We start from the raw sequence: 21,843 nt of genomic DNA on the forward strand, positions 1-21,843 counted from the left end.
AAAGATCTTTAAAATTCAATAAAAGGAAATAATGAAAATTAAATTGCACGTCCTCAGCAAAGTCTCAGGCAATAGAGTAGGAAGCTTCTATTTATTTACACGAACTAAATTACAGAGATATGCTTCTTAGCAGGGTGTGAACCTGGGCCTCGAAGGCTGTCACCTACCACCCTGTCTGGGGTGTCGGGGAGAAGCTGGTACTGGGATCACCAGACCTGGGATTTGAATCCACACCCTTAGCAGCGGTGTGATCTCTGGAGCCTGACATTCTTCACGGTGGATGAACCAACCACCTTCCCTCGACGGGCTCTGGCAAGGATTAAGCAAGACGATGGTGATGACGTGATTAGCACAGCGATGCTTAGTACAAGGTAAAGACTCACACAATGTTATGTTTAAAGAGACATCTCCGGCCCCCTCCTAATTTAATTTTTCTCCACAGCATTGGTCATGAACCAATATAAAATGTACCATACACATCTGTGTTGGTTTTGCCGGGGAGGGCGCCATTGCCCCACTAGGGGGTAAGCTCTGTTCGGGTATGTTTTGCTCGCAGTGGTGTCCTTGGAACAGGGCCTGTGTCACATAGCAGGTGCCCAATAAACACCCGTGGAATGAGTGCTCATCCTGTGCGCTTACAACAGAGACGCCATATCCGTGTCACTGGGACAAGGTGCTGTCCAAAGGCTAAGTTAGAATCCCCCTGGGCTGCGCCCTTCTGCTATAAAATCACACTTGACCCTGAAGGGGGGCAGTGACTAAGAACAGCCAAGTCAGAGATAATGGCTTCGAGGGGAGGTGGCAGAAGGCAGATGGGTCAGCTGGGGTCAGGGGATAATATAAGATTTCCCCTCCCACTTTGTTTTCCAGTCACAGGCTCCAGTTTCCTTGACACATCTCATGAAAATGTCACGTCAAAATTAAAACCAAATGAAGATCAAAGAAAGCTGGCCAGCTACTAAAATCTTGTTAGAATTCCTCAAAAGTTATATCCCTATTGTGTTCCTCCAGAATAGTTCCCTTACAGTAATATTTTTTAAATTAAAAACCAAAGCTATTAGGCAGGCTGTGTACATAACCTGAGAAGACGTATCAGTGCCAATGATCACTTTAGTCTTCTTACCAGACCAGAGAATAAAACTGGTTTTACTCAAATTTGCAAGCACTCTCCTTAGGAGAGGAGCAGTAATAGATATGTCACTCAAGGATGAGGCTTGTCTGATGGGAGACGGCGCCCCTTCCTGTTGGGCCCCCCGTGGGAGTGGACCGCGGCGTGAGCTCCCTTCCAAGACCAGCCCTCTGTCAGACAAGGGCCGCACAGACACCTGGGGTGTACACAAGGCTGGGGCTTCCGGCCAATCAAATGCAGGAAAATCCGTATCGAATTCCATCTTAATGAATTCTGAGAGTGTTGCCAGATTCCCAGGTACCTTGATTTTAATACAAGAAAAATATGCCTGGGTGTCAGGAGGTTCAGTTCGCTGAATAATACATTTCCTACCCTCTGCCTCGGGTCTTATGCAGGAAAAACACTCATTAGGGCAGAAGATTCTGCAGCAGATATTCTGGTTGGAACAGATTCCCACCTTGAAGCCGTTTCTACCGTCGGCACGTGTGGGGAGCAGCTGGGCCGAAATGCTGCCTGGGCCACAGCCTGCCCCTCGGCAGTGGAGTCAGGGGGTCTCTCTCCCCCCCTCTGACCCCCCCCCCAAGCTAACCAGCCCCTCCTCAGCCTTCCTCCCCCAGCTGCAGTGTTCTTTGAGGAATAACAGCTCCTCCTAGATCAACATCATCATCTTTTAAAATCCAGCTCTCTGCCCCTCGTTTCAAAATCCCAGCCCAAACGGCATGACTTGAGCTCCCAGTTTCCCACTTCAACCATGACTAGCTGGGTTACAAAGTAAGAAAACAATGCCCGTCACCAGACTGCGAAAAACAAACGGCGCGATTACTCACAGCAACACCCAGTAGGTCCGCTGCTCTTATTAATAAAACCTCATGATTCCCTTGCTAGGCTTTTGTTTAAAAGAACATTTTAAGCGATGCTCAGGGCCACAAGCCTAAAGGACAGACAGGAAAGAAGGGGAAGTTGAGGATAACTGGAAGAGAGGAGAAGAAGGGCAGAAGCAGGCACGGTATGATTTCAGTACATCGGGGTCGTGCATCATGATTTTATCTGGGAGGCAGCAGATTAGCTCCGGAAATATTTATTTAGCACCGATTTTGTGCCAGGGGCTAACAATACAAAGGTAAAGCGAAAGCTCTTGCCGTTGAGCTGTCTGTGGGCAGCGCAATGGATCATTTCAACAGAATTCGGTGAACGCGGTGGGAAAGTCAACTGACGGTGGTGACGGTGATGAGGGCGACGAAGTACAAGATGCCAGGAAGCTCAGGGGAGACACTGACCGTGGCCAGTGAGGGCAGGATGGACTCTAGAAGGAAAATGACCCGCTGGCATCCACCTCGGTGTCCAAAAGATAGGCTTTATCACCAGCCCAGTTTTACGCGGCTGTTAGGGAAACCCCGGGGCCACCTCTAAACCAGGGGTTGGCAAACTCTGGCCCCCGGGCCAAATTCAGCCGGCCGTTTCTGTAAAGTTCCGCTGGAACACAGCCATGCCCGTGACTGCTTTCTCGTTACAATCTCGGAGTTGAATAGCTGTGACAGAGGCCGTAGGGCCTACACAGATTCAAGTATTCACTCTCTGACCTTCTGCAGAGAAAGCGTGCTGACCCCTGTCCCCGGACCCCCTTTTATTCTGCAGTGGCTCTCAGGACCTCATCGACTTAGTACGCTCTCCTTCCCCCTACTTTTGTACGCCACCAAGCTCTTACCTTAATGTCACCAAAACTCATGGAAAGAGAAACAAAGTCTGCATTAACAAGAAGTTTCATTACAAAGAGGAAAATTCAAAACAACCTCCCAACCCATCAAAACAAAACAAGTGGGTATTGTTCCAGGGCTGAATTCATAACGTGATGAAGTTTAGAGAGCTAAGATTTAATTATCTGAACGTGAACTTGGCAGCCTGTAAGTAGAGGAGTCCTTGGGTCTTAGAGCTCTTGCAAACCCCAGCCAGTGCTATTCCCAGGAGCTCACCTTTGACATCATTAAAGCTTGTTTCTGAAAACCCTTCACTCAGGTCAATCAAGGTCCCCTCGGACTTGCACCGCGGGAGGCCGCTGGAGTTGGCAGCTCGGATGCGCTGAGCTGCCATCTTGAAACTCTCTTGCCGGGTGAACGGCTAAGGTTTCATATTTCCCCTCCAGTTATTCCAGCAATTGCTGAAGCTTCTGTCTCAGGCAACCATGCTGCGCTACGGCATCAGCTCTGCAACGTGCTTCTTCCTGTGAGCAGGGGAAGAAGAAAGGAATTTCCCTTGAGCAAGTGAAACACGGTTAAAGAGTAAACTGATGGCAAGTGGGAATCCTCTTTCTTGCAGAGGCCGTGTCACTTTTCCTGGCCCGAGGGAGCAGAGCAGGGCTCACTCCCCGGATTCTATGCCCACTTTATGCCCGTCTCATCTGTTCTGTCGCTGCACACAGCCCCGGCAGTGTTCCCTATCCTGCTGTTTGCACTCCCTCTTCCTGGGGCACAATGAGGCTTGTGAGATCTGCTTGAGCACCTGGCCGGCCCATTCATTAGTCAAAGAGGAGGACAAAACAGGATCTGTCCACACCGCGAGTTCCAGGGTTCAGGGAAGGGGAACTAAATCTCCTTCTGCCCAGAAAGTGGCTGGTCCCATCGTAGGAACAGCCACCGCTGGGCAAGCAGCACTTGGCATCGCTGCAGTGGGTTTGAGGGGACGGCTCCCTAAATCCTCCCTGGACCCCAAATAAACAAACACAAATAAGACACACGTGGCCACTTGTGGATATAAGGTATTCTTGTGTGACTTCTGCAGACGAAACGTGGTATATTCACTGGATCACTGTGCTGTTACCAAGCCAGCAAAGGAAATGTTTGTGGGAAAGAACACAGATTCTCTCCTTAGGCCTCGGTTTCTCTGGGAAACGGGCACCCGGGCATGTGGCGGGTTCTGGAGGTGAACAAGGTGACTGGCTCCAAGCAGACCTCTCACCAGGGCCAACGGACAGGAAAGGACCTGCCAGGAGCCAATTTCAGAGCAGGGAACTTCACATGCTCTCCCAGAGCGGACCTGGGCAGGCAACGCTCCAGCTGGCCACAGCTGGCCACAGCTGGGCCACAGCACTTGGAGCAGGGGGGTACCCAAGGGCAGGTGAATTTCACCCCAGTATGGCTGGGTTCACGTAACCTGTCCTCAGGTCCCTTGTTCTTTGACTGCTGTCCACAGGCAGCTGGAAATTCGTCTTCTGACACAGGTGGGTGGCCCTCCTCATGCGAGGGACCTGGGGGCCCAGCGCCACCCTCTGCAGCTTCTGCAGCGGGGATGACACAGCCCGGCCCCAGGCTCTGCGTGCAGTAACCATGCAGCAAGCAGACGGAGTTTGCATCCACGCTCTGTGTCTCCCGGGGATGACCCTGAGGTAAACAGCTTACACAAGATTCACTTTCATCTTTGTAACATGGGATAGTAACAGCACTGTTCTGATTTGATTTGCGTGAAGGAGAAAAAGAGAACCCAGGCAAGGCGCTGAGAACATGGGGCAGGGCTCAGTGCCTACGGGAACCCCCCCACCGTCTCGGCCAACGCAGGCGCGCATCAGCAGCCCCAGTCCTGGCTCTGAGGGGCCCGCTGGCAGTGGCTCCAAGGTGGATTCCATGTCATCCCGAGGCCACAGAGGCCGCATTCCTGCACCTGAACACCCTGGAGAGAAGACCTGGGTTATGGGCTGAGCGCGTCCCCCTCCAAATTCATTTGTTAAAGTTCTAACACCCACTGTGGTTATATTTGGAGGAGAGGTCTTTGCCGGGGGGCGGGGAGGGATGAGGTTAGATGAGGTGGGTGGAATCAGGGCTCTTACAGGAGGAGGCACCAGAGAGCTCGCTTCTCTCTCTGCTGTTTGCCAGGTGAGGACACAGCAAGAAGGCAGCCGTCTGCAAGCCAGGAATTGGGCCCTCACCCAAGATCTAAATCAGCACCTTGGTCCTGGGCTTCGCAAACTCCAGAAATGTGAGGAAATAAATTTCCATTGTGCAAGCCCCCCATCCTACGGCATTTTGTTACAGCAGCCCTAGCTGACTCATGCTGTGTGTGAGGAGGGCAGAAGGGGAGAGCAAGGGCCCTGTCATCCTCAGGGCCAGGGGGCCTAGACACACATGCACAGGAGGCGGGACAGCAGTGGCTGCCTCTCTGGGGAGGGAGCAAAGGTGGGCCCGGGGGTGACACGTCCCTTAAATACATGCCCAACCTGCGCCCAGACCGCCGTTCCTCCCACCCACATCCCATCCTGGAGTTCTCCAGTCCATCCGGAACACCCCCCGCAAAATACACAGACACACAGACACACAGACACACACACACACACACACACACAGACACACACACACACACACACACACAGATACACACAGACACACACACACACAGACACACGCACACACACACACAGACACACACACAGACACACACACACACACACGGACACACACACACAGACACACACACACAGACACACACACAGACACACACACACACACGCACACACACACGCACGCACACACACACACACACACGCGCGCGCACACACACACACACACACACACACACTTCTATTTGTGACTCACGGATCAGCACTCACAAACATGCCAGTTATTTGAAGGAAGGGGTGAAGCACCTGGATGGTTTCCCCAGCTGAGTGGGATCCCAGATTACTTCCATGCCTGCCCTGTGCCGTTACAACGGATGTGACCACGCGCTCGGACTCCCTTTCCCTCACAGAACCATGCACGGAGCTGGGCCTCCAGGAGAGGACAGCACTGACCCAGCTGGAGGCACGAGGCAGCTGTGGCCAGGCTGTGCTGCCCGGCTTTGTCTCCCGGTCCCCACGCAGTTGCATGGCTCCTCCGCATGCAGGGTCCACCCTCTAGCCGGGGACACCGGCCCCCACCATCAGCGGCGGTGGCCGCACGGCTCTGTCCGCACAGGCTGTGTCGGAGCCAGACCAGATACCTGGTCACCGGGCTGTCACGGCTCTGCCCCGACCAGGCAGCCTGTGGCCGCGTGTGGAGCTGTTTACTGAGACGAGAGAACGTGAAAATACTTCGGATCCAAAAGATGAAGACTCGTTTCCTGGCGGGAATCAACGCAGAGGATAAAATGGGATTCGTGGGTGGGCGGGCGGGGAGGAGAGCTTTATGATGGTTTTGAGCCCGCAGCCTGTGTGTGACGGCTGGGCTGTCACATTAATGACAATTCCTACCTGAGATTCTGGGTCTGACCGGGCCTCTTGGGAGGTGGCAGCCGGACACAGGGGAAGGAGCTGGGAGGCGGCACAGGGGAAGGAGCTGTGGGTTACGGCCAGGGGATGCGGGTTACGGCCAGGGGATGCGGTTAGCTGCGGGATCTGACGGCCCCCGCCCAGGCCAGGCTGCTCCCGGGACTGGGACTGAGAGGCACGCCCAGAGAGGGGACCACCCTTCCTGCTGCACGTCCTCCAGGCCCCCCACCCCACAGGCTCCTGCTCAGGACACGGGAACCCCAGCAGCGGGGCGTGTCAGGACAAAGGACGCCAGGGCTCTCCCAGGGCAGCGCATCCTGACCACGCTTCGAGAGATGGAGAGAACGAGGCCCTGGTCCTGGCCCCCACCGCCCTTGGGAGTGTTACCGAGTCCCACTCAACATGGGGGTGCGGAGCACCTAGTGGAGGGTTTTAGAAGAAGCCCAGACGGGCGCAGTCTCGAGGCCTTACTGCACAGCCCTGCTCCCGAGGACCCCAAGGCCTGCTGTAGCAGCGAGGTTCCGCAGAACCGGGCCAGCTGCCCAGAGGAGGTGAGGTGCGCCTGGGTTCTAAGCGGGGTGGGCGGGGGGCATAGCCAGGCAGCGCAGGGCACGCAGGCCTGGAGGACACGGCGGGCTGAGCACAGCAGAAGCTGGAGCGCAGGGGCCAGATCGTGACGGCCAAGGGTCTGGCCTCGGCCCTGGACGCTCCGGGAAGCCCCAGGAGGCTTCTGATGACATAAATGGAAGCAGCAATGCCGTTCTGTCTTTGAAAACTACTGACACAGTTTAGGAGAAGCTGCTGAGAGAGCTGGTGGAGGGGAGAGACACAGGTGGACATGCCAACAGACAGGGGCCATCCAGACGAGCCCCAGCCCGCCTCAAAGTCCCGCACAGACGGCCACGTCCTCAACAGAGGAGCTGGCTGAAGTCCGGATGGGGTGGATTTGACCCAGGGCTGGGAGAGTGATAGCTGAGAACTCAGCTGAGGCCCCTACAGGACACCGGGACAGCTTGCCAAGGGCGGCCAAGGAAAACGGAAATTAACATTTAAGAGCGATCAGATTCCTGCCGCCCCTGCCAACAAGGCAGGAGGGCTGGGGGCGAGGCGGGGGAGGGCCGCGGAAAGCAGGGCCTCAGGGCTGGGCAGGGAGAACAGAGCACAGACCACCACTGGGACTCTGCGAGACAGATCCTTGTTTCTGTTTTGTCACTGATGGGGGACACAGTGATTACCCTGAGCCGCTGTGTGTTAGCAGCTACATAAAGAGATGTGTAGTCCTTTTAAAACACAGATACACGCACTGAGCTTGCCATTCAAGGAAGGTGGAAGCCACTAACTGCACGGCCCTGACAACGTCGCCACTTACCAGCCGGCGACTGAAGTCTGAGTCTGATTCCCGGACCACCAGGAGCCTCGTTCACAGGAGCTTCAATGCGCCCATTCACTCTCTCTTCCTCGGGACCAGGACCCTTTTGTCCCGTGATGCTCAATGCCCCGTGGGCTGCCCAGAATGGCAACTTTTCCCAGGGGCAGGGGGAGACCGTCCTTGGAGCCAGTCCTGACATCCACCAATACATTTGCAGAGAGTGCAGACACCAACCTTCGCCTCGGGCATGTTATTTTATAGCAGAGAAAGACAGGCAGGCAGCCTGGCTGGGCCACGCCTGGGGGCTCGCCCCTCCTGGCACCTCCGCGAGCTGACACCCTCAGGGTGAGGGCTCAGGGCTGAGGCTCTCTGTCTCCACCTCCTCCAGACCCCAACGGAGGCGCAGCTACAAGATGCTGTCAGCTTCCCGCCGTGCTTCACAGAGCTCACCACACCTTTGCGGCTGCCTGTGGCAGTCAGATCCCTGAATACTCCCTCCCTGGTGCAATCCATATGTGACCTTAATTTTCTCAAAGGTCCCTCCTGCAGCTCAAAACCCTCCAGGTGTGACTTGCTTTTAAAGGTGGACATCCCGCCCTGGCACTCAGAGCCCTCCACTGCTAGGCTCACCTGGGCACCCAGGTTTATCACTTACCTCCACCCCCATGTGAACCAGGGACACACTTCTCAAGCATGTGTGTTTCACCTTCCGGAGCTCGCTGCCCTCACCTGTGGCACCAGGAAAAGCGCCTTCTCTCTCCCCACCCTCTTTCTGCTCCGCCCTCCTCCCCGCAGCCCTGCAAGCTCCAGGTTGACTCAATGTGCTGACCTCAGCTCTGTAGCCAGTATCCTGGAGCCTCAAATTCAAGTGGCCCAAGTTCAAGGCCACGCCACTTGAATTATCCCTGCTTCATTAGAAAATAATGAGGGAAACTGAGTTATTTGTAGTAAGGTGGATGGACCCAGAGTCTGTCATACAGAGTGAAGTAAGTCAGAAAGAGAAAAACGAGTATCATGTGCTAACACATACATATAGAATCTAAAAAAAAAAATGGTTCTGAAGAACCTAGGGGCAGGACAGGAATAAAGACGCAGACGTAGAGAATGGACTTGAGGACGCGGGGAGGGGGAAGGGGAAGCTGGGATGAAGTGAGAGAGTGGCATGGACATATACACACTACCAAATGTAAAACAGATAGCTAGTGGGAAGCAGCCGCATAGCACAGGGAGATCAGCTCGGTGCTTTGTGACCACCTGGAGGGGTGGGATAGGGAGGGTGGGAGGGAGGGAGACCCAAGAGGGAGGAGATATGGGGATATATGTATATGCATAGCTGACTCGCTTTGTTATACAGCAGCAACTAACACACCATTGTAAAGCAATTATACTCCAATAAAGATGTTAAAAAAAGAAAAGAAAAGAGCGTGGGGGTAGATGACCTGATGCTCTAACATGGGGGTAGACGACCTGATGCTCTGATCTGCTCTACGATGAGCTCACAAAGGTTCACTAACACTGCATTTTACTGCATGGTATACTACTAGTATATATTACTACACGCTATGCTGTTTTTTCTATTTTTTAACCATGTCTCTATTTTCTTATTTAATTTTTATTATTATTACTTTCATTATTAATTATTTTTACCATTTTCTTATTTATGTACATATTTCAAAATGTTCACAACAAAACATTTTTTTAAATTAGGGAAGTAATACTAGGAAAACTTCATCACCTGCCTTTCCACGAGGGACGTGTCAGGAATGAAGGTGTGTGTGTGTCTGTCTTCTTTTGACTGGGAAAATCTCTAAGGAGCCCTAAATCCAAATGCCCAGGCGGTCTGAGCCCCCTCACAGCACAAGTGGACGTGGTTGGGTTCCCACTTACCGACAAGTGACCCCTGAACGCCAGATTCAATCACCGAGGGCTCCCCTTTAGGACTGATGGACATCCAGCACCTCCCAGGTCCAAACCCAACTTGGGGTTTGCCCCAAACCTCCTCCCCAACTTCACCATCTCAGCCCACAGGTGAAGGGCTCACTCAGCCAGCCCCAAAGCCCATGTCCCTCCCCAGCGGCCCCTCCCTTACCCCCTCTCTGTGGAGGGTGTGCACGCCACTCCACGCCACCACGGGCAGCTCCGGCTGAGCTCCCCTCAGCACCTCCACGCCACTGTCACCTCTCAACTCATCAATCAGCTCCCTTCCACCAGGTCTAACGTGTCCAGCTCTGCCTTCCCACAGTCCACCCCTCAATTAGCAAGTCAGGACTTTAAAAAAAGCCAGTCGGGACTCTGTTCAAAACCCTCCAAAGCTCCTTAGTCTTCGTGCTTACAGTGCCCTCAAGGCCAGCATCCTGGGTCCTGCTGGCTCTTTGCTCCCGTTTCTTGAAGTTCTCTCCCTCCCACTGCAGGGCCTTTGCACATGCTGTTCCTGCGTCCTGGGAGGCCCCTGCCTATTATTCGCCAGACTGGATCCCTCACTGTGTTCAAGCGTCTGCAACAGCAACACCCCTCAGCCCACCCTCTTCCCCTACTTTCCTTTTTAACACTAGATATATCCTGTGCTCTTCGCTTTCTAGCCTGATTTCTCCAAGAGAACATAAGCTCCCCGAGGCCACGGGACTCAGCCTGTTTCCTCGCTCCCTGGGTTGTGACAGGCCTGTACAGAGCAGGCTCTCAAACGTGAATGAGCAAATGAACTCCATTTAAATACAGCTTTGGAGCTATCTGGTAGGTATCCCTGGGATAATCTCCTTGAAAGAGCCCAAATCCCCCCAAAAGTGTCAAATGTCCCCCCAGATGGCTGATGTGACTTAACTATACTCAGCAGGCTAAATTTAGGAATCTTACCCTCTTTTGGAAATCCAAGTTATACATTTCTGAAACACTGACGGGTTAGCTGTGTGGGCACCTGGGATGTACCTGGGCAGCTTGGCCTACAAGTTTGGCCACCCTCCACTAGGGTCTGGACTTCACCCACGGGCCCCAGGAGCCACCACCTCTCCGGGACAGCCCGCAGCTGCATGCACTCTCGGCCAGGGCGGCCGGCACTGGACCTCAGGACAGCTCAGAAGGGTAGGCTGTGGAAGCCCCTGCATCCCCCATCCCCGAAACCACGCCTCGACTTGGGAAGCCTCCACTCCCCCCCTCACCTCCACGTGGTAGGAGCCGGGTCTAAGAAGTCGGGACGCTAAAGCTTACTAATGTCTGAGTCACAACTAATGAGGTTTTCTTATCTTTAGTATAAAGGCCAATTCACTTAGAGAGAAAAGAGCCTGCTGCCAGCTCCTCCCTGGTAACTACGGGGCTGGCCTCTGAACAGACAACACCGTTGTACAAGGACAGACTTACTTACAGATTCCGGTGGCAAACTCGCGACCCCGCACACAGCCCCTCAGCTACCCCTGTGGATCTGCCACTCCCCAGATCCTAGAATCCCAGAATACTCTTGTGGGGGCCTGTATGCCAACGTTCTGCCCGAGGAGCAATTAAAAAACAAACCAACCAAGAAAAATAACGGGACACGAGCATCTGCAGGATGGAGAACACCCTGGTCAGGACCCCAGCGTGTGCACAGCCAAGCGCCAGGTCCTCCGGGTGGCCCAGACCCAGGAAGGTGCAGAAGGAAGGCGCTGGGCCTGGACCCCTCCCGCAGGAGGGCATCGCGCATCGAGACTGCCTTTGGCTACTCCCTGGAGAATTCTGTTCGTGCCTTGTTTAAGATGACTCATTCTCCACATTTGACTTTAATTTCTGGAGTAGGAGTTTCATGTTGATTTCATCAGCTTTCCTCCGGGTTAAAAAGAAAGCATGAGTTTCTACCCGCTCCGGGGGATGTCAGTCACCAGGCTCTGTGGACAGGCACTCCATCCCATCTGTCCCCACCTCACTCTCTCCCCAAGAAAGAACATGTTCCCAAGGATGAAAGTAATCCAGAGATACCCTCCCTCCCAAGCTGATCTGCTTCCTGTGAGCAACTGCCCGAAACCCAACGCCCTGGGCTCCCAACGGGCCGCCACGGAGAAGCCGACATGCCCGGTCAGGCTGCAGGGATGGACCAGGGACATCTGGTTTCACACCCCTCCACGTTGAGGAAGAGCCCGCGAGGAAGGTGAGCTGGTGGTGACCCAGCGGGGTGACAGTGAGCCTATCTGCGCGCCTGTGGACATCTACGACATCCTTTTCCCTCCAAAGCAAACTGCCCTGGAGGGAGGCCCATCCCACAGACTCCAAACAGCACCCCAGCTCCCCCCGCCTCCTGATCTTTGACCCGACCGGTCTGGGCAACGGCCCAAGTGGAAAGGCAAAACGTGACTGGTGTCCCCTTTCCAGGCTCTCCTCTCTTGGCAGGGAAGGCACAGGCTCTGGTTTCGAGAGCACGGTCCTACACAGCGAAATTCGAACCTTCCCATTGCGGTGGCGGGACACTTCCTCCCACCTACAGGAGCCTGATCTCCAGAACCCTTCTGTATCCACCTGGAGCAGAGCCGAAAGCACTGCCCGGTGGCCTGGAGGAGGGCTGCCTCCTTTGGGGGGAAAGCGCATGGCCCCATCGGAGAGAGGGGACCACAGGGAATCAGCTGGCCATTCCAGTGTTTGGGATGTATTTCACTTTGGTTCAACAGTGACCTCAATTGATAAGCAGCAGCTATTGGAGGCCCCCAGCCGGCCATCTGGGCAGAGTGATGAGGTTCGCGGGCAGAATCGTGTGTCCTGGTCCCCGGGCACCTCCCGAGCAGGGGACCACATTGCCTGGGTGAGCAGCCCATGAGAGCTGCACCTACTTCTAGGAACAGGCTCTTGTGTGCAGGCGCTGGGCTGGCAACATGCACATGTTCAAGGCCTTCTCTGTCCACGCAAAGCTGGTGACTCAAGCTCAACACCCCCTCAGGCTCTACGGGGTGCGTGGGAGGGGACCCCGCAGTTGTGGGTGCCCGCTTCTCACTTGCTGCTTTTATCGTGTAAAGTGTGATCGTTGGAGAGAGCTGGCCCAATAACTCGGGGTGTTTTCACCAGCCAGTGACAAAGTAAGAAAATCAGTCTGGACAATCACGGGTTGTGGGTAAGGGTCAGGGAGGGGAAGGGGTGGCCAAGCCCCTCTCCACCGCCTCTGCGGGGCCTGAGCCTCTTACGCCCTGGCTTCTTGTCTCCAGCCTACTTGATGCCCAGCGGCGAGACTGTGCTTCAGGGTGGGCTGGACCAACCCCATCATTTTCTTGGGTAAAAACAACAATCTCAGACTTCCCTGGTGGCACAGTGGTTAAGAATCCGCCTGCCAATTCAGGGGACACAGTTCGATCCCTGGTCTGGGAAGCTCTCACATGCCACGGAGCAAATAAGCCTGCGAGCCACAACTACTGAGCCCACGTGCCACAAGTACTGAAGCTCATACGCCTAGAGCCCGCGCTCCGCAACAAGAGAAGCCACTGCAATGAGAAGCCCGTGCACCGCAACGAAGAGTGGCCCCTGCTCACCGCAACTAGAGAAAGCCCGCGCACAGCAACGAAGACCCAAAGCAGCCAAAAATAAAATAAAATAAAAAAAAAATAAATTAAAAAAACAAAACAACAACAATCTCAGCTTCTTCAGAGGCTCCTACAGTCTGCAGACGTCAATCCAAACCTGGCTTGTCTTTCCAGACCCTCCTTGCACTAACTCACCCTCCATGTCCGCGTCACATTCTCATTTGGATGCCCTGAGCTCGCCAAGCACAGCGACTGTTTCTTTCATTCTGCTCCAAACACCCCCACCATCCCCCGACCTTAAGCCTCCGTCTCTCTCCGCACCCCACTGACTTGAAGACCCAACAGTACCCCCAGTTTCTGCTACGTTAGAACCTACCCATTTGAGAGAGACCCCCGTCAAACAGTGCCTTTGCAGACGGAATCCTACCTCTTCTCTGAGCTCTCTGGGGACTCATCCGTCATCTTCTCTGGACACTTAACTGCTTGCAATCTGGGCATCACAGTTGTGATTCTGCACGTGATTTCTTAGTTCCCTGACAACTACCCTCGTTTCCTCGAAAGCCAACTGGATACCTGGCTCCTCTGTCATCCTCCAGCAGCAAGCACAGTGCCCGGCCCAAGCTGGTGTGTGGTGTCATCTGTTAAAGGACAAATGCTCCACCCAAACATTGATTCAGCATCACCGTGCAGCAGGGACCACCAAAGACACGAGTGGATGGAGACCTGGTCTTCTCCCTCAACTGCTGATCATTTAGTTGGGATGACAATGTGTATGAAACTGACCCCAGGAGGAGGGGGAGGGGTGATGCCTCCACCACACCTTCCGGGCCTGCTCGGGACCTTCTGGGCCTGCACGGACCTTCTGGGCCTGCATGGGGCTGGAAGCCCAGACACCTTGGTTTGCCCAACACACCGTGTGTGCTATGTGGATGCCTTCCACCCACATGTCCTCCTGTCCCATCACCCTGCTGCTGACAAACAATGGCAAGGAGTTCAAAGATGACCCGACACGTGCATGTCAAGTGCTCCCCAAGCATGGGGTTTAGGAGGTCTGGTGGGGTGGGGTCAGCCTCCCCGAGTCACATGGGAAGAGCTGCAGCAGACAGGCTGGGAAGTAAAATCTTGTGATCAGCCCGGACTAGAAAAACTTCCCCACTCTGGTCCCCAGCCAGCGACTAGAAAGAAAAAGCACGATTATCTCTGCAGATGTTACAAAAGACATGAGAAGAGAGGCCCATTCACTTGATGGGCTGGTTGGGGGTAGACTCAGATTCCTGACCCCTGTTTGATGAGTTCAACAAAACTGCAAAACACAAGCACTGGAAGGACTTGTGGTTTCCAAACATTAACCATTGATCTACTGTCTTCCTTAAAAAAAAAATCAAATTACTGGGCTTCCCTGGTGGTCTAGTGGTTAAGACTCTGTGCTCCCAATTCAGGGGGCCCAGGTTCGATCCCTGGTCAGGGAACTAGATCCCGCATGCCAGAACTAAGACCCGGAGCAGCTAGCTAGCTAGCTAAATAGATAGATAGATAGATAGATAAATAGATAAATAAATAAATGTTTTAAAAAATCAAATTATTTAATATTTCTTTTTAAATCAACCTACTTTAACAATGTAAGTTTATTCAAGAAAGTTATTTTAAAGGCAGCTTTCTATATCTTTAAAAAGGAAGCTTCTATCCTTTAAAAAGAAAGGTCTTCCTTAGATATACTGATAAATCTTTTCTAGTATATATTAACTTAAAACATTTTTTTAAAGTTCATCTTAGCTACCATTCTGGGAAACACAAAGTAGCTGGTGCCACTCATTTTACAGGTGAGGAAACTGAGGGTTTTTATTGAAAGAGGTTTCCCCCGGGGTTCATTTCTGAGACTCAGATGAAAATGCCGGGTTCAGACAAGCTAGCTTGCCTGGGGAGGCAGCTCCTAAGGCTTCATGATGCCCCCAAATCTATTGATGGTTCTCATTAGTGATACATGTGCCACATCTGAGCTCAAGTTCAAGTTTAAGTGAAGACGGGGGAGGAGGCAAGAGTTGCAGAGACCAAAGTGGTAGGGGGGTGGGGGGCGGGTGATGAGCTGGGTGAGAACACTCCCCAGGCAGAGACCAGAGCCACGCCCACCAGACGGTACCACTGGAAACAACCAGCAAATACAGTGAGAGCCTGTCGATGGGCCCCCAGAGCTGGGAGAGAGACGGCTACGTGCGGCCCAGCTCCTGAGGACCGAGGCGAGGTCAGTGCTCAGCTGACTGGTTCACTGCTGCCTCTCAGCCACACCCTCCCCTGGATGGAAGAACTGTTCCAGTTTTATCCACCCATTTATCGAGGATCTGGCATCTAGCCCAGCAAGCAACCAAAGAAACTCATGGAATGAACGAATTTCTTGACAGAAGTTCTATGGTGTCCATGAACTACGAACTGAGATATCCAGGGTAATAAACCAATCACTGATCTATATACTTCATCAATATTTATTAAGGGAAGTAGAGAGGACAGGATTCTTATTGTCTCCCATCCCAATACCCCTCAAACGATCTGTCCTTGGGAAATCAAAGACGTAGGTGAAGTGACTTACGTACAGCACTGTTTACAGTGATCCAGGAGGGGTTCTACCTCCAGGACGGGTTATGCAGTTGTTAAAATTTGTTTTCTAATACTCAACAGAATGGAAAACACACACGACAGAACGCTGAGGAAAATGAAATCCACAAACTTCACAATAAAACTCACTCCACTTTGTTCTTAGAAATGTATATTTACTAGAAGAAAGAAGTGTAATGTTCACACCACATGCTGACAGCAACCACGTCCAGGTATGGCAGTCGTACGGCTCATTTTGTTCTTTATTTTTCCTAAGTCTTCTACTTTTTGTAATTAAAAGAAAAAAACACACATTTTATAAAATCAACTTCCAGTCTCCTTCCCAAACACCATGTGTCCAGCAGGTTCTTTCCAGCCTTGAAAGGCCATTTTCTGAGCATGTATAACAGTATGCCATCTGTGGGGTTAATTCCGAACACTTTCCAACACTTGACTGAGCGCCTAGAAGGATGTATTAATCCCAGTGGATCTAAATCCAGCCTTCCCAATTCCAGCTCCATGACTTGGGGAAAGTCATTTTCCCAATAACTGAAAAAAATGCACTCCTATTCCTCCTGGCCTCATGATTCTACTAACTAGGAAACAGAGGATACCTGACTGTGATATTGTGATTTATAGTATATAATATATATAGTAAATAAATAAATATATATATATATTATATATATGCCTGTGTTCTATTTCTGGCACAGAGCTCCCAAAACCCTGGGGGATTACCCCAGGTAACCTAAGGATGGGGGCTTTCAGTCCTGCCCTCTGGCTTCTGCGGAGGGGAGAGAGGCTGCACAGTTCCATAAATTACAGGTGGCCAATGATTTAATCAATCGTGTCTGTATAATGAGCCCCCCTAAAAGCCCAAGGCTGGAGTTCTGAACGCTCTGGGCTGGTGAACACATGGAGATTTGGGGAGGGGTTGCTAGGAGAGGGCGTGGAAGCTCCCCACTCTTTCTCGATGCCTTGCCTTCCGTGTCTCTCCCATCTGGCTGTTCCAGAGTTATATCCTGTTATACTAAACCTGTAATCTAATTAGTAAAATGTTTGACTTCTGTGAGCTGCTCTGGCAAATTAATCAAACCCAAGGAGGGAGGGTCACGGCAAGCTCCAATCTATAGCCAGTTGGTCAGAAGCACAGGTGACAACCTGGACTTGTCATGGGCGTCTGAAGCGGGGAGGTGGGGGGCAGTCTTGTGGGACTGAGCCCTCAACCTGTGGGACCAGACTTCATCTCCAGGTAGAGAGTGTCCGAATTGAGCTGACCGGCTGGACAGCCAGTGTCTGAGAACTGGCAGTCGTTTTTGGCAGGAGAAAGCCCTTTGCAGGAAAGAGCTCTCTGCAGGAGGCCCCTCCGTCCTGTCACTAACCTTAAACCAGGTGCCCCCATGCACTACTCACCTCTGGCCCTAGCACACCTTTCAAATCTTTTGATCACGAAATACTCTGCCTAACCTGTTGGTTCCTTCCGTAGATGGAAGAAGTAGAAATGAAGAATAAGTAATTAACGGAAGACGAGATCTCTTCCCTAGCTCCCCCTTCAGTAATTTCGCCAACAAACTGTGAACAAAATAGTATCTAAAGATAGACCACGAGGAGCTGACAAGCCTGTACACAAGCCTGCATGCAAGCCTGCACACAGTGGGGGATGGCCACAGCGCTGACCCCCCTACCTCAGTGATTAACGGAGATGACTTCCCTGTTTCCCTTCAAAAGCTTTCATGGCTAAGCAGAATCTCTGGAGGTGGTTTTGGGGGGACGCTGAGTCCACCATCCCCCCAGACTGCCAGCACTCCGATTAAGGGCATCTTTGCTTTCTACCAACACTTGTGAGCACTGATTTCGTATGCGGCGAGCAGCGGGACCTGATTCAAGAACAGAATCATTCCTGATGGAAAGTCATCACTAAAGCTCCGACCAGCGGGGCTCGTTTTCAGGTCTGAGGAGGGGGGGCACCCTGACCTGCTGCTCACAGAAGGCTCCCAACTTTCCACCACTATAAACGGCAGGGTGGTTGGCGGCCATCTTATCCTTAATCTTCCTCTGAATTGTGGATTCTTTTCTTAAGATGACTTTCTAGTAGGGGACAAAGCATTGCCAAATGCTTTCCTGGAAAGCTGCAGACATTTATCTTCGCAACAGCACCGGGGGTCCCTTTTCACCCTTCTGCCAGCCATTTGAGAAAACCTTCCCTAATATGACAACTGGGCAACGAAATACCAAGTTTAAATTCACATTCCTTTGACCATCGGTCAGAAACTTTCAAATATGGACGACGTCTTCTTTCCTGCTTCGTGACTATCATTTTGCATCCTTTGCTTGATTAGAGTCTGAAATTTCGTATCAGTTTCAAATATCTTCCCCACTGTTGCTCACGCACACCCATCCATTTGCTAACTTCAGGTAAAGTCTCAGCTCTCTGACCCTATCAATCCTTCCTTTGTAATTTCACCCTGAAGCACAGAAAAGGCTCCCCTAATGAAAAATTTGATAAACATTTCACATCTATTTTCCTCTATTTAAAAAAAAAATGGTGTGTGGACTGACATCAACGTACAAAGAATTTATTTTGCTGCTCAGCAAGGAACTTTACAAAATTAATTAGCAAACAGCTAAGCGATTACTCCTTTATCGGTTCCCGAACAATCTGTCCCCTCCGTGATGTCATCTTAATGCTTTTTAAATGTGTATAGAGACACCAGGGTTTGAATCTGGCCAATTCCATGTCATGAGTCTGCCTATTTTTATAACAACACCAGCCCTTATGTAACTCCGGGAGCTTTACCAAGTTTGGCCATCTGGAAGGACCAGCCCCCAAGAACCATTCTATTTCAAAGTCTCCTCCTATCAGTTATTTGAACCTGTTTTTTTTCCCTCCAAATGAACCTGGGAGTAATTAAGTAATATGTCTTCCCACCTCTTCATTCCTTCAAAAAAGTTACCCCACTGGGTTTTTGTTTCTGTTGGCACAGCAATGGTAAAAACTGACATCTTTATACTATTGTATCTTTTCTTCCAGAAATATGGTGGGTCTCTGTTTATTTAAAAATGAGTGCCAGGGGGCTTCCCTGGTGGTGCGGTGGTTGGGAGTCTGCCTGCTAGTGCAGGGGATGTGGGTTCGAGCCCAGGTCTGGGAGGATCCCACATGCCGCGGAGTAACTAGGCCCGTGAGCCACAACTACTGAGCCTGCGCGTCTGGAGCCTGTGCTCCGCAACAAGAGGCCGCGATAGTGAGAGGCCCGCGCACCGCGATGAAGAGTGGCTCCCGCTTGCCACAACTAGAGAAGGCCCTCGCACAGAAACGAAGACCCAGCACAGCCATAAATAAATAAATTAATAAAAAAGAAAAAATGAGTGCCAGGACAGTGTATAGGGGCTGGCACACTCTTTCTGTAAAGGGGCAGAGTGTAAATTACGCTCTGGGGACCATACGGACTCTGTCAAAACCCCTCAAATCCAGGCAGTTCCACAAGTCCAAGCGATTCCACCTCCGAAGTATGTGGATCTGACTTCTGCTCTCTGCTCCCAGCTGAGCACCTCATCTCTCTCTGGACTCACCTCAGCAGCCTCCCACCTGGTCTCCCTGCTCCTCCGACCCCCAAAACACACCACAAAACCATTTTTCTTAGAGCAGCTGGGCCCCTCAGCAAAGTAAGTCTCTCCAGGGGCATTTCCCTGCAGTCTCCAACCTCCTTATTGGGACTACGTGACTATGGCCCCACCTGCTCTTCCACGGCCCCGTTTCCTTCTAGCGCACTCAGTTTCTGAATTTAACTCATTTCTGTCCCAGGACCCTTGCACCGGCAGTTCCCTCTGGCTGGCAAGCTCTGTCCTGCAAACTTCACTTGCTGACAACTCTTGCCACTCAGGTTGACTCAGGTCAAGGTCACACTTCAGAAGAAACCCACCTGACCACTCACCAACGTAGCCATGCTCAGTCTGACCTTTGTGCCTCACTGTTCCCAAGTGCAAGAGGACCAGAGAGAGAGCTTGCACGTGGGAATCACATGTGCACACACAGGGCACGGGGCCCCCAGGCACGGTACACACCCCCACAGAGTTTGTGGTCATGCTGTTTACACTGACCCAGTTCACGCATAAGCCCTGTACTTTTCACCAAGTTCGAGACACACCTGTTTTTTTTACACACCACCGTGGTCTGGAATGCTATGAGTTTCACTGCAGCAAAGAACTAAACTTCCTTGGCTCACAGGTGCTTTACTAAATGAGGTAGTATAATTTCTTTATAAACCACTAATCACTCCATAAATTCTATCTCCATTGCTAGTTACAACAACTGTGGGTTGTGGGTCGTGAAAGTTCAGTATCACTGTACCTTATTTCCATTTGCTTGAGCTATTTAAGGCCTGACCACGGGGTTCAGGTCAAGCACTTAAGCAAGCATCTTTTGGCTAAAACCTAAAAGCCACCAGGTTGGGGAGAGGACGGCACTGAGAAGTCACATATGGTCACGTTTTTCTAATACCCTCTTGTTATGAGTTGAACTGTGTCCCCCGCAAAGGCTGCTGAAGTCCTAACTTCCATACCTGCAAATACAACCTTGTTTGGAAGCAGGGTCTTTGCGGATGACCACGTTCAGATAAAGTGCTACGGGTGGGCCCTCCTCCAATAGGACAGGTGTCCTCACAAAATGGGGAAATGTAGGCACAGGGTGAAGATGACAAGGAGACAGGAGAAGGCGGCCGTCTGCAAGCCAAGCAGGGAGGCCCGGGACAGCCTCTCCCTCGCGGCCTCAGAAGGAGCCAGCCCTAACGACACCTCAATCCCGGACTTCAGGCCTCCAGAGCCAGGAGGGAATGAATTTTGGTTGTGTTGAGTGACCCAGTTTGTAGCAGTTTGTGCTGGCGGTCTCAGGAAAGTCACACACCCTCCTAGGGGTGTGGACACAGATTCGGCTTCTCAGACCTTCCTTCACTCTCCTTGGCCGGCGTGGCCCCCAGCAAACTTCTCCCCGGCTTCCTCTCTTTCTGTCACATCTAACAAAGGGAACTCCACGAAGCAAATGAAAGCCAAGACCCCAAAACAGAGTTCCGGCCTCTGCAAAGTGTGGTCTTGCCTCCACACTTCCGGAACACTCTCTCCTACGATCCCAAACTACCTGGCCATCGCCCAACCGCCACTCACCTCACATTCCTGACGGCTGAGTCTGATGCCGGGGGCAATCGGACCTCTATATCCCGAGTGCTACTGTGGGAAATCTTGCTAAGTCACCGCAAGCGCCCCGCAGAGGCATTTCTCGGTGGCAACCAAGTAAGTCGGGGTGTGCAACAAGCTACTCTCACCAAGATTCCGGAGCTCTCCTAACATTTCGACTCACTGAGAACACACTAGAACCATTAGAAAATAGGAGGCCAGTGCCCCCTAAGCTGCGGGGAGAACCGGGGACAGCCCCCCGCCCCGGGCTCCACCGCAGGGGCTCCGAGGCCACGAGATCAGGTTCCTTCTGAGGGGGCCCAACCGGTCTGCAGCAGGACATGAGCCAAAGGAACAAACATTTAGTAACACGGAAAGACACCCAACGTAGTGACAGTGAAGAGGCACAACCCCGACAGAAATTTCCACCTGCTTAGAAGCCGAGTGGGAAAGCAGCTGAGGGTGACAGATAAGCCTGCAGGGGGCACTCGGGCTCCCCAGGGACATGGAGACGGAGCGGGCAGGGGAGCACAGCTCCGGATACAACAGAGATTCGATGGGACCCGCTGTCCGGAAGGAGAAAGGCCGGCTGAGGGAGTGACAGGCCGGCGGGAGGGCAGAGGCCTGCAGGCCAGACAGCCTGCTGCTGGGCATTTAGGGCGTTAATATGTCTTCTGGCACAAGCCGGATCCCACCTTCCCTCATTCCTCGACTTACAAGAATACTGGGAAAACACCAGGGAGGAAAAGGCTGCTTTGGAAACGTTTGTTGTGAGCTCATCCTCTCCCAAGCTCATCCTCTCCCCCCAGGCCAACCGTCTCTACAGCCTAGGAGATAAGCAGTTCCTTTCATCCGGCACCACAAAGGGGAGACACGGCAGGTTTGCACGCTCAGC

At 52.3% G+C, this 21,843-nt stretch overlaps 1 protein-coding gene across 2 annotated transcripts in view; it reads right to left on the reverse strand.

Annotated features, from left to right (window-relative positions):
• Window positions 1-21,843, reverse strand: part of SH3BP4 (SH3 domain binding protein 4) — a 94,569-nt gene that overhangs the window by 17,314 nt on the left and 55,412 nt on the right. For both annotated transcript variants that reach the window (XM_030865838.3, XM_060301682.2), the window contains one exon: window positions 3,100-3,347. In XM_030865838.3, coding sequence (XP_030721698.1) covers window positions 3,100-3,217 — 118 coding nt within the window. In that variant the 5' untranslated portion in view covers window positions 3,218-3,347. The remainder of the gene's footprint in view (window positions 1-3,099; window positions 3,348-21,843) is intronic.

Source organism: Globicephala melas, chromosome 7 (genome assembly GCF_963455315.2).
Source record: "Globicephala melas chromosome 7, mGloMel1.2, whole genome shotgun sequence".
NCBI lineage: Eukaryota > Metazoa > Chordata > Mammalia > Artiodactyla > Delphinidae > Globicephala > Globicephala melas.